This window comes from Palaemon carinicauda, chromosome 27 (genome assembly GCF_036898095.1).
Source record: "Palaemon carinicauda isolate YSFRI2023 chromosome 27, ASM3689809v2, whole genome shotgun sequence".
In the NCBI taxonomy this organism is placed as follows: domain Eukaryota; kingdom Metazoa; phylum Arthropoda; class Malacostraca; order Decapoda; family Palaemonidae; genus Palaemon; species Palaemon carinicauda.
Genome location: NC_090751.1, coordinates 29,297,375 through 29,310,681, shown reverse-complemented (window position 1 = coordinate 29,310,681; position 13,307 = coordinate 29,297,375). Strand labels below are relative to the sequence as shown.

Below are 13,307 nucleotides of genomic sequence, written 5' to 3'. Positions count from 1 at the left end.
TTAGTTTACCACGACCATGTGCCACGTAGAGACGTATACAGTTCTGAAGTCCTCGTCCTCGAGTTATGGCCAAGGGTTTACTGTGATGTATTCAGCATCGATATGTGTGATTGAGCCCAAGTGGAGTCCTAGCTTGATGTGTCGAAAAATTGGCTCCTTTGTCTGCAACGTGCTCTTGTGGTGAATGTCGTCGTCACTTCCACTTATATGCCTCTCTGGACAATAACAGGTATGGGGTTCAACTGAAGGAAGCGGGTTTTAGTTCGATTCCTTGTTATTGCCAGCACTTTCATTTATATTTAAGTAAAGGTCTTGCTAAATCCTTAATTATTAAATAACTATTCTTGGTCCTTTTGAGTCAATTTATTCATATAAAATTTCCAGGTTATTTGTGTCCAAGGTTGCATTTATTATGTTTATGGCTTTGGTTAATTTTATTTGTGCGAAGCCCTGTAAAAGTTTTGCAGCTTAATTTTGAAAAATTCTGGGGAAATTTAATTTGACTTGCTGTTTCCATGTCACTAATAGTGATATTGTTCATATTTTTAGGACAGAGTGGTTACGAGCTAAACATATTCACTGAATAGGACTTTCTCGCTTCGTCTACGTTTGGATGAGGTCCTTTCGTCAACAGGAATTCTATTTAATTGTAAACCGGTCTAACATACGAATGTACTATTTAGCTTGCCACCTTCAGCGTGTTTATTGTTAATTGTAAGGTGTTAATAATTATATTAATTTGTGTGTTTAAGGCTGTTTAAATTACTTTCCTAAGTATTTGTTTAAGTGAAAAAGTATATATAAAAGTTTAGTTCATGGCGACCGTGACAGGATTTTTAGCGAGAAGGTGGCAAGTGTTGACGGTCAGGTATAGCTTGTTGCGGGGGTTTCCAGTGGTCCAGTAATTTTTCTTTAGTTGTTGTTAAACGCTAATATAAATAGATCGCGAAATATCGTCTTATGCGGTGAGGTAATTAGCATATTGTAACGTGCTTGTTTTCGGTGACATTCTACTATTTCTTACGTGTCTATAATAATTTAGTACTTTTTGTTTTCATGTATAAAGTATTTTTTTGCGTACTTATATTTAGCACGTGTTTAATTCAGTGTTTATTGAATGTAGCAGTTTGTTTGTTTAGCTCCATTTAAAGTTACTAATTCACGTTCAATTATTTTTATATAGATTTACATGATCTATCTTTTGCTTTTGTTTAGGTAATTTTATTCTGCTAGATTAAAATGTCAGATTTAAAAGCTGTAATTTCCAGGCGCAAAACGGTTCGTAAAAAAGTTACTGTTTGTTATGATAAACGTGATAATTACAGGGGTTTAGATCCAGCCTTGCAAACGACCGAAAGGGGTCTTCTGCTTAACTACCAGAAGAGTTTATTGGTATTGGACCAAAATGTTTTTGAATTGAAGTTTTCAGATGACGGGGTAACAGAGGCGGCTTTAGATACAGAGAGTGACATATGTCAGGATTACCAGGATAGAATCCAGATTTGCTTGTCTTTGCTGCCTGCTTCTCTCTCTAATCATTCGAATGTTAGCATTGATAATGCTCGTTCCTTGTTAAAGCAGCCAACTGCTCCTTTACCCAGGTTTACCAGTAAAGAAAACGAGGACTTCACGTCATTTCTTAAGGAATTCCTAAGTACCACTAGTTCCTTTACATACCCAGATCGCGATCTTTTGTTGTTGCTCAAGCAGCAAGTAGACGGTCGTGCTAAATTATTGTTGGATTCTTTAGAGGCGGACAAGCAAACCTTTAATGATGCAGTAGAGCTTTTGAAGGCAGCATTTGCTTCGGAAAGCACTCGTAAGGTAAACACGATCAGGCAGTTGACAGAACTTAAGTTAGGGCTTTCAGATGATCCATATTCATATATTTCAAAATTCAGGACTATATTGCAGTCTGTTAGTACACTAGAAATAACGGCAGATGATTTTATACAGTATTTTGCATGGTCAGGCCTTAATGAACAATTTAAGAAAGAGTTGGTTCAGATTACCAATCAAACTCGTCCTAGCTGTAAGGATATTAAGGATAACTTCTTTACTGCCACTGAAAGGTATGAGAATGCTAGGAAAATTTCAAAGTTTAAAGGTCCCGCTATTTCTGGAAATTTTCAAGGGAAGAATCTGCAGGATACTTCGACTAGTTTGGCTATCAAAGTCGAATCTAATATTAACAATGCATCAAAAAGTTGCAACTTGTGCCAAAAGGTAGATTCAAAGAATATTAATCACTTTATTTCCAAATGTCCAAATTTCCCTACAGCACAGGAGAAAGTATCGAAATTGTCAGAGTGCAAGGGCTGTGTAAAATGTGGAAGTTTTATGCACCCGACTACTAAATGTTCTTTCAGGTTTCGCAAAAAGTGTTATCATTGTGGCGGTTGGCATTTCTCCTTTTTATGCATAAAGACAAGCTCCACCCAAAGTAAAAATGAGCCGTCTAGTTCTGCTACAGTTAAAACAGCGACGAATAGTGGAGTAGCCATACTGCCTAATTGTAGTAGTAGATCTGCACTTCCAACTTTTACTTTCCAAGTTTCAGGTCAAGGGAGATTATTCAGAGGGCTCAAGGATACCGGTTCACAAAGCACTTTTGTATCGGAGAGACTAGCCAATTTTGGTAAATTTAAAGTTATATGCAATGATGTTGACTCGACAGTTAATGGTTTTAATGGTCCCAAGGTCTATAAAACTAGAATAGTACAGTTGCCTATTACTTTAACCACTGGTGTAGTTGAGATTTTTGCTATGGTTGTGCCCTCGATAAATATAAAGTTGTCCTTACCTGGTTTAGGGAAGGTTATTAAAGCCTTTAAAGATAGAGGTTATTCCTTTGCTGATTCCTTCCTAGACCCAAAATCTAGTGAAATTAGTGACATTGATGTCTTGTTAGGTTCAGATTCTTCTCATTGTTTGTTGGGAAAAGACGTTGTATTTGGCAATAATGACCCCTCTGTATATATAGATACGTTACATGGCATTATGCTAACAGGAAATCTTGACAGATTGATCAATAATGTGGATTATTTGCAGACTCGCGACAGTAATTTCTATTGCATGAACACTGATTCCAGTGAGCCATTGTTATCTTTCCCTGTTGTGGACTCCTCTGTAAGTATATGCACACATTCTTTTTTATTGGGTTGTGATTATTTTAGTCCCTCATTTAGTGAGGAAATTAAAGACCTTGATTTTGGTAATATTGCTACTAGTTGTAACTTTAATGTATTGAACACTAAAGGCAAGGTCATAGAGGAAAAGTTAAGAGAGGCCACTAACCATATACTTGAGGCAGAATGCCGTAATTATCTTAATTATGATCAGCCTGAATGTGATGAGCAGACAACTGATCTGAATAGGAAGTTAGTTGATTTCACGCTAAAAAATCTTTTCAGGGAAACAGATGGCAGGATTAGGGTTCCTTTGTTGTGGAATGGTAAATTATCTCATTTACTCTCTAAGAATGAGAGGTTAGCTAAATTAATTTTAAAGTCTACATTAAAGAAGCACAAGAAAGATAAAGGTAATTTGCTATTGATGGATCAGACTTTCAGAGATCAGTTAGCCGAGGGTATTATTGAACCTGTAGATAATCTTGAACAATTTAAATTAGAACACCCAAATTATTCTTTCATTCCCCACATGGCTGTTTTCAAGCCTCAACGTGAGACAACGAAATGTAGGATAGTTTATCTCTCGAATTTGAGTGAAAATGAACGTAATAAAGGTCTGAATTTGTCCCATAACCAGTGTATGTTCCCAGGCCCTAATCTGAACCAGAAAATGTTGTCAGCTTTCATTCATCTTCGGTTCGACGAGAAATTATTGACATTTGATTTGAAAAAGGCATTCAATATGTTGACTTTGAGCGAGAACGATCAGGCAAAACTTCTATTTTACTGGTTTCGTAATGTTAGGAAAGATGATTATACCCTGGTTGCATTTCGCAATGTCAGACTAAGTTTTGGTTTACGTTGCAGTCCTTTTCTCCTTATGATATCACTTTTTTATATATTGATTATTAACTCTGATAAAGATGATGACAAATTAAAAGAATGTAAGAAGTTGATCTATTCATTAACATACATGGACAACGGAGCCTATTCTTGTGACAATCTTGATACCCTTCAGTGGGCTTATTCGGTTTTACCTAAGGTGTTCGAGTCCTTTAAATTTTCAGTGCAGCAGTTAATAACTAATGATATTTCCTTGCAGAATAGAATTGATAAAGATATGAAAATTGAGACACCTATAGAGAATAAATTGTTTGGTTTAACATGGAATAGGATAAGTGATGAAATTTTCACCAAGCCCATCAATCTTAATGCTGATGCCAGTACTAAACGTGAGGTTTTGACCACCATAGCTGCACAGTTCGATATTTTTGGGTTTAATTTGCCACTCATGAACAGGAGTAGGTTATTCATGCATAGGCTCCAATGTTGTAAAGATCTTGATTGGGACAAACCTCTTAATAATGACTTGGTTCGTGAATGGAAAAACTTGTGTAGGCAGGCAAATTCCTCCCCCATAATAAGAGTGCCAAGGTTTGTTGGTCCTAGGGACGGTGAATACAAACTAATAGCATTTACAGATGCCAGTCGTTCTCTTTATGGTGTTGTAGTTTTTATATGTCATGTTGAGACAAATCAGTGTTGTTTCCTACAAGCTAAAAACCGTATGGTTAATACACATTTGAAGAATAAGTCGATTCCGTCATTGGAACTTAATGCAGTTTTGTTTGGTGTTGAAAGCTTAATGGAGTTACACAGAGACCTTACAGGTGATGTGTGTATGAAGCCAATTAACATATCTGAATTACTGTTGTATACTGATTCAATATGCTCACTTCATTGGCTCAATTCTTGTGTGTCCAAGATGGAAAAAATGCAGAGACTTAGTGTATTTACCACTAACAGGCTTAATTCAATCCAGAGGCTATGTGAAAAGTACCCTGTTAAGTTTAGTTTCGTTTCAGGAAAAGAAAACCCAGCAGACAGCACTACTCGCCCCTTTTCTTATAGGTCTCTTATGAAAACAAATTTTCTTATTGGACCAGATTCAAACTTTATTAAGACTGAAGATGAATTATCTGTTGTCATTCCTAATCCACTGACTGTTGACAAAATGGCTCCTGTCATCGATCATAATGTATATGTGGGAATTAATTCTGAACATTCGCCAAATAGTTCCGGAAATGCTCATTTAATAGACCCTAATGATATTTCTGATTTCAGGAGATTGGTTTTGATTCACCGAAGAGTCTTGCGGTGTGTTATGAAATGGAAGCAGAAGATAGGGATAGAAGGCAGTCCTAAATCACCTAATAGTAACCTGTTTGCTCAGGCCCTTACCCAGATTATATCTACAGAGCAAAAATTGTTTTTCCCTGAAGTTTTTTCGTATTTTCAGGATCAAAAGGTTAGACTTAAAGACCTACCTAAGATAGTTACTCAACTGAATGTTTTTCTTGACAATAATAACGTTATTAGGGTGAAAAGTAAGTTTAAGACATGGGATGGTCAAAAATGAATTTCCTATATTGTTGCCGAGGGATAGTGCTTTAACTAGACTAATTGTTCTTGATGCTCATTCGAAATTATCCCACTCTGGATGTTATGCTGTATTGTCTGCCATTAGACGTACGTTTTATGTTCCTAAACACTTTTCTACCATTAAGAAAATTCTTAAAACTTGTGTTCATTGTAGGAGATTCAACAACAGAACTTTCCAGTTGAATCAAAATGTTTATAGAGAGTTCAGATCTGACCCACCATCTATTCCCTTCAATAATGTTTTTATTGACTACCTTGGTCCTTTTACAGTTAAAAAGGACTCTGAATCTCAAAAGGTTTGGTTACTTATTTTTGCATGTACTTGGAGTCGAGGAATTGATCTCAGGATTTGTAATGACCTCTCGGTCAAGGAGTTTTTAAGATCTTTTCAACTTCATTGTTTTAATTATGGAGTACCACAGCTTGTTGTCAGTGACCTAGGCTCTCAGCTTGTTGCAGGCGCCAACATAATTCATGATTTTATCAGTGATCATGAGACTCGGCTTTACTTTGAGGAGAACAATGTGAAACCCTTAACCTTTCAACAATACTTTAAGGGTTGTAGTAAACTCGGTTCCTTGGTTGAGACGTGTGTGAAAATGGTAAAAAGACTGCTCTTTGGTTCTATTAAGAATTGGGTTTTATCTTTTGAAGAGTTTGAATTTGTTGTAGAACATACTAAACATCTGGTTAATAAGCGCCCTATTGCATTCAAAAATGGATTGAGGGAAGCTAATGTTAATGATGTACCCGAACCTATAACCCCAGAGAAATTGATAAGAGGATACGATACTCTTTCTTTAAACCTAATTCCTTCACTGCAAGGAATGCCCAATGATCCAGACTGGCAAGCACCAGTTAGTTCAACTAGTCGTATCAATGATGAGTTTGAGAAACTTCGTAAAGTTAGGCAAAATTTGATTGAGAATTATCATTCGGAGTTTCTGGGGACACTTTTGTCACAAGCAGTTGATAAGAAGGATAGGTACCGTCCAGCCCAGCAACATAATATTAAGGTAGGGGACATAGTCCTTTTAAAGGAACTTAACACTAAACCTAGCAGCTATCCTATGGCTATTGTCCAGAAACTAGAAGTCAATAGCAATGGTGAGGTAACTGGAGTGACCCTTTTAAAGGGTAAGACCAAGGAAATTATAAAACGTCACATCTCGACTTTAATTCCTTATCTAGAGGTGAAGGATTTGGGTGAAGATAACTGTATCCCTACCCCTGATGTTGAACAAAATAATGACACTAATAATCTTCGTGTTCGCAGGAAGGCTGCGATATTAAGTGAGCAGCGAACACGAGAATATTTGAATATTTAGATTAAGTTTGATTGAATTTTTATACAATTTACATATAAAATTGTATCCCTGGCCTGCAATGTCCAGAAAATTACGAATATAATTCGTAACTTTTCATTTTTGTTTGTATTAACTTTGTATTTTGACTCAAAGGGAGTAGGTGGTTGTTTGATAGTTTTAAGTTGGTATTGAATTAGCTTGTTTTTCATTTTTTAACCCACTTCCATTGGTTCCCTTATTACCTTGTTATAACTATACAAGCCGATATGGTTATGTACTGTAAGACAGAAGCAGAGACATCTCTCCGTCGGCAGTATGGCAGCAACTCCTCCTCTAAGCCTTCTGTGAAATTATTAATCTTCGTTTTTTCAAGTGTTTTTCGCAGATGTGTTTCTTCATCAATAATTATACAGTGAGGAATATGTACAATATGTGGATGTTGTAAAAACCCCACTGGACCACTGGATATCTTCTTCTATTAGTTTACCACGACCATGTGCCACGTAGAGACGTATACAGTTCTGAAGTCCTCGTCCTCGAGTTATGGCCAAGGGTTTACTGTGATGTATTCAGCATCGATATGTGTGATTGAGCCCAAGTGGAGTCCTAGCTTGATGTGTCGAAAAATTGGCTCCTTTGTCTGCAACGTGCTCTTGTGGTGAATGTCGTCGTCACTTCCACTTATATGCCTCTCTGGACAATAACAGGTATGGGGTTCAACTGAAGGAAGCGGGTTTTAGTTCGATTCCTTGTTATTGCCAGCACTTTCATTTATATTTAAGTAAAGGTCTTGCTAAATCCTTAATTATTAAATAACTATTCTTGGTCCTTTTGAGTCAATTTATTCATATAAAATTTCCAGGTTATTTGTGTCCAAGGTTGCATTTATTATGTTTATGGCTTTGGTTAATTTTATTTGTGCGAAGCCCTGTAAAAGTTTTGCAGCTTAATTTTGAAAAATTCTGGGGAAATTTAATTTGACTTGCTGTTTCCATGTCACTAATAGTGATATTGTTCATATTTTTAGGACAGAGTGGTTACGAGCTAAACATATTCACTGAATAGGACTTTCTCGCTTCGTCTACGTTTGGATGAGGTCCTTTCGTCAACAGGAATTCTATTTAATTGTAAACCGGTCTAACATACGAATGTACTATTTAGCTTGCCACCTTCAGCGTGTTTATTGTTAATTGTAAGGTGTTAATAATTATATTAATTTGTGTGTTTAAGGCTGTTTAAATTACTTTCCTAAGTATTTGTTTAAGTGAAAAAGTATATATAAAAGTTTAGTTCAAAGGATTTTATCTTGAAGCTATTCCTTCAAGCACTTTAAATCTAAAGAGAGAGAGAGAGAGAGAGAGAGAGAGAGAGAGAGAGAGAGAGAGCATTGTATATTAATAATTCGGCTGGGAAAGTTTTTATCTTGAAGCTAGCCCATCATGCACTTTACATCTGAAGAGAGAGAGAGAGAGAGAGAGAGAGAGAGAGAGAGAGAGAGCATTGCATATTAATAATTCGGCTGGGAAAGTTTTTATCTTGAAGCTAGCCCATCATGCACTTTACATCTGAAGAGAGAGAGAGAGAGAGAGAGAGAGAGAGAGAGAGCTATTTGTCAAACTTCAGTATATATTGATGATGATGATGCCTAACAATTTACCTGGAAAGACGATGGGACAGAGACCTGGCCTCAGAGAAGCTTTGCTTTTATGGAGATAGATAGATAGATAGACGGATAGATAGATAGATAGATAGATAGATAGAAAGATAGATAGACAAAGAGCTAGACACACATAGGCTAAATTAATAGATAGAGAGTATCAGTTTATCAGGACAATACCCAACCGTACATCAAAGTCCAAACGACCACTTCTGAGAGCCTCCAAATGATACCATCGATTTCAAACGTGGCCAAGGAGGTCTCATGGCCATGCTCACCTATTTCCAACAGGATTGGATTCCTGGAATTTGAGCCAACTCGTTCAGTACTGGGATCAGAGAGGCCATTCCTTACCTCACTGGGCTATTCTTCCCTGTTGGAGCCCCTGGGTTTATAGCTTCCTCCTTTTTCAACAAGGGTTTTAGCTTAATAATAATAATAATAATAATAATAATAATAATAATAATAATGGGAAAATTCTGTAGTTGTAGTGGAGAGAGAGAGAGAGAGAGAGAGAGAGAGAGAGAGAGAGAGATTTTAAAATTTAGTTACTGCGATGTTTAAAATCACAAACTGCTTGATTCTTGCTTTAAAGAGATGGGTGAAAAACATTCAGCAATTTGGAAGAAAGGATGCGAAACAGAGGTAAATTAAAAGGCAAACAAATGCTTTTACAACTGGAGATTAGGATCGGAAGTGCTGCTAAAAACTGCAGGTCCTCTACGTTTGAAACACATCCCCTGCAAACTTGACCCTTGATATGTTGAGGACCTTATACATGTGGTTACGCGTTTTCAAGAGTCTGTGCAGTCATTAATCTAGAAATTTTAAAATACAGTTGACTCCCTCTCGCTAAAAAGAAAAAATTATTTCATATTCCGTGGCAGTGATTGAATAAGTGATCACCATCGAATATCGGATGTCGTTGGCAAAGTAGCTTCTATGAGAGATATTTACGTACTTTCATTTCAAGCAGAATGTACTTTACTGGCTGCTTTTAATTTCACGCATTAATACTGTTTGCATTAACCAAGACCTTGGTAGTATCTACTGTACGTTGCCCGAGGAGCAAGCAAATTTTTTTTAAAGAAACTGATATTACCATTTTAATGACCGTTCTCAGATTAAAAAAAAAAAAATGTTTTTAGAAGGTTAACCCTTTTCAACATAAGCTCAGTACAATTTCAGGTGTGTGCGTGTGTGTGCGCGGGATTGTTATGTTTTTCCATTTATAAATATCATCATCATCTCTTCCAATTGACGCAAAGGGCCTCGTTTAGATTTCGCTATTCGTCTCTATCTAGAGCTTTTAAATCAATACTTATCAATTCATCATCTCCTACTTCACGCTTCAGAGTCCTCAGCCATGTAGGAATGGGTCTTACAACTCTTCTAATGCCTCGTGGAGCCCAGTTGAAAATTATGTGAACTAATCTCTCTTGGGGAGTGCGAAGAGCATGCCCAAACCATCTCCATCTACGCCTCACCATGATCTCATCCGCATATGGCACTTGAGTAATCTCTCTTATAGTTTCATTTCTAATCCTATCCTGCCACTCAACTCCCGATATTCTTCTGAGGGCTTTATCCACAAATCTAAAAAATCTGTTGGATGTTGTTTCACTGTCATACCACGACTCATGTCCATACAACAACACCGATATCACTAAACTGATATATAGCCTGAGTTTTAAATGCAATTTCAGCCGATTCGATTTCAAAATTTTACATAACCTAGCCATTGTCTGATTTGTAATTTTTCAATCTTTCATTAAAAGCCAATTCTAAAGATCCTGTATTAGAGACTATAGTTCCTAAATATTCAAATGATTCCACCTCATTAATCCTTTCTCCTTCCAATTATATTTCATTTTCTGTTGCATATCCTGTTCTCATCATCTCTGTCTTTCTTTTGTTTATCTTGAATCCAAGATATATATATATATATATATATATATATATATATATATATATATATATATATATATATATATATATATATATATATATATAATTATAAATATACACACACACACACACAAACATATATATATATATATATATATATATATATATATATATATATATATATATATATATATATATATATATATATATATATATATGAAATCGAGATTTCTTACTGAATATCCATCTTTTGTTAAGAAAAAGATACTGAGATCTTTTACATTTAGTATCTCGACTTAGTTATTATTCGTGCTCTTTGTATAGTTATTATTATTTTTATTCAAACAAGTGGCCAACTCCTAGGAAACCTGATCCCACCCACAAACACGCAAAAAACAGTTGCTTGTTGACCACCAATGAAGCAGCACCGTTGCTCAATCAACATACTTTCTCCCCTTCAAGTGTCCGTACGAACGTCTCAAATGAAGAGGTAATGATCGTCCAACACTGGCAAAAGGTGAGGCTGACTTTATTTGGTCTTGGAAGAAGACTTTTCCTGAACTCAACAATGCAAGTTGCAGCGCAATCACTCCCTGTGGCCTGAGCACAAACCGCCTTCACACAAGGTTGAGCTCCTAGCCAGGTGGTCCAGCTCTCAGCTAAGAGTCCCCTGAGGTCTCTGGGCTGCTGTTGAGCTTGGACGCAGTCCAGTCTCTTTTTGAGACAAAAAATATACAAGGTTGAGAAACTTACTGTATATGATAAATGCTAAACAATTGAGGAGGTTCACCTTTTTTCTCTGTATATTAAGAGAAACTTATAATGTTTTATCTGAATGAGTTTTAGGCGCTTTTGCATTGCATTAATCTCTGTTATTCAAACATTTTTCCACAATTAATACAGACTTCAACTCTTAAAAAAAAAAAAAAAAAAAAAAAAAAAAAAAAAAAACGATAGCTCCAATATTTTATGAAATGGCTCTTGAATATCAGTAAATTTACACATCTTATAAAATATATAAGAATTCTTGCTTATTAAGATGATTCTAATAAAGATTCAAGTACTTTTTACTGCTGGGCATAACAGTGTACAAAGACATATTCAGAGAGAATGAGGTGGCTGTCCAATCTCAGTGGCTTTGGAATCTTTTGTTACAAAGTATAAAGAACTAAAGTTATTTCCTTGATATGTTTGGATGCGTTGTATTAATGAGCCCCATTGTGTATAAAAGCTAGTTTGAGAAGGTAGGAACATGAATAATTTTGAATATCTTCTGTTAGACATCAAAGTAAAAAGCTAAAATTTCGTTCTCAGGGTGACCTAACCCGCCTCATCTAGAAGTATCTCTGGGTACAATTTGAGGCTAAAACCAAAGAATTTATGTAATTGGTTTGAATTGATAAGAATTTACCAATATCAAAGAGTTGTGAAGATAATTCTCAGAAACAACACGAATATCTAGAAGGTAATTTCCTTAGAGTAACAAAATAGTGACGTTGAAGAAGGTAATTTCCTTAGAGTAACAAAATAGTGACGTTGAAGAAGGTAATTTCCTTAGAGTAACAAAATAGTGACGTTGAAGAAGGTAATTTCCTTAGAGTAACAAAATAGTAACGTTGAAGACTACTAATCAGTTGCCGAATATCAGGGACGACTTACTGAGATAAGGAATATATAAAAAAAAAGACCCAGACACATTATACAGTGAAGTTCCGTTGGTACAATCTTGGTAATGGGTCAAAAGTCTTCAAAGAGTTCCAAATTCTAATCCATTTAACCCTCTGTAATCCCGGGTAATCTTAAGACTTCTTTTTCAAGATGTTAAATTACAAATTAAAGAGAATATTTCCAGGAAGGCTTATGGCACTAATTGAACCGGAAATAAGTATCATAAAGACTAAATTAACTCTCGCTGAAAAAAAGTTAAATCTAAAGTCTAATCCACAAGCTGCGAGTTGGAATGGAAACGACAGAATTGACCACAATCTTGTGGATACCTAATTTAACTTCATAATCTCTCACGATTTCATTTTATAATCTGACTCACTGAGTTTCAAACAGATACTTGAGGTTACAGTTACCCTTTTCAGCTCAATTTTGTTACCAGAATGTGGTGTTTACCCTTTCAGTTTGACTTAATTACCAGAATGCGGTATTAATTTATCTAACTTTAGCATTGCCTGAATAATTTCATTTTTCCGATTTCTAGTGGGACAGGTCATGTTTTGGCCAATCTTCTGACGTTCTCGGTTACTGTACCCAAAGGTCCTTTAAACCTAAGGACCTTAGCTATATCATAGTGAAAACCAAAAGGAAACCAGCCACCTAGCTATGTTTTACCGAAAAATGGAGTTTTCTTTACAAGCCCCGTGGTAGGGGTGTAGGAATACTACCACCGTACGTCCTGCGTGTCGTAGAAAGCGAATAAAAGGACAGCTGCTGCCTAGCAGGCTCGCTTTTTAGCAAAAGTTAAGCCCTACGCCAAAAACTCGTAAAAACTCTCTGACAAATTGTTAACCATGCCTAGGCAACCGATCCCTCAATGTATGGTTTTGGTGGCCGATGTGGTAACGTCCCTGACTGGTGATCGCCAGACTGGGGTTCGAGTCCCGCTCAAACTCGTTAGTTTCGTTGGTCACTGCAACCTAACCATCCTTGTGAGCTAAGGATGCGGGGTTTGGGAGAGCCTATAGGTCCATCTGTCGAGTCATCAGCAGCCATTGTCTGGCCTTCCTTAGTCCTAGCTTGGGTGGAGAGGGGGGCTTGGGCGCTGGTCATATGTATATGGTCAGTCTCTAGGGCAATGACACTGTCCCTTATCCCTTTCATTCATGAGCGGTCTTTAAGCTTTTAAACTGTTAG

At 36.4% G+C, this 13,307-nt stretch overlaps 1 protein-coding gene across 1 annotated transcript; it reads left to right on the top strand.

Moving 5' to 3' along the window:
- The first annotated feature begins 1,239 nt into the window (after window positions 1-1,239).
- On the top strand, window positions 1,240-6,901 carry LOC137620860 (uncharacterized). The gene is made up of 3 exons (XM_068351307.1): window positions 1,240-1,917; window positions 4,234-5,420; window positions 5,728-6,901. Exons 1-3 carry the CDS (start codon window positions 1,240-1,242, stop codon window positions 6,899-6,901), a joined length of 3,039 nt encoding a protein of 1,012 aa, XP_068207408.1.
- The last annotated feature ends 6,406 nt before the right edge of the window (window positions 6,902-13,307 follow it).

Coding starts and splice junctions, on each gene's coding strand:
- LOC137620860 (XM_068351307.1), top strand. CDS start 1,240: ATGTCAGATTTAAAAGCTGTAATTTCCAGGCGCAAAACGGTTCGTAAA. Junction 1,918..4,233: donor TCAGGACTATATTGCAGTCT/GTTAGTACACTA, acceptor ATTTCCTTGCAG/AATAGAATTGATAAAGATAT. Junction 5,421..5,727: donor TTTTTCCCTGAAGTTTTTTC/GTATTTTCAGGA, acceptor TGTTCATTGTAG/GAGATTCAACAACAGAACTT.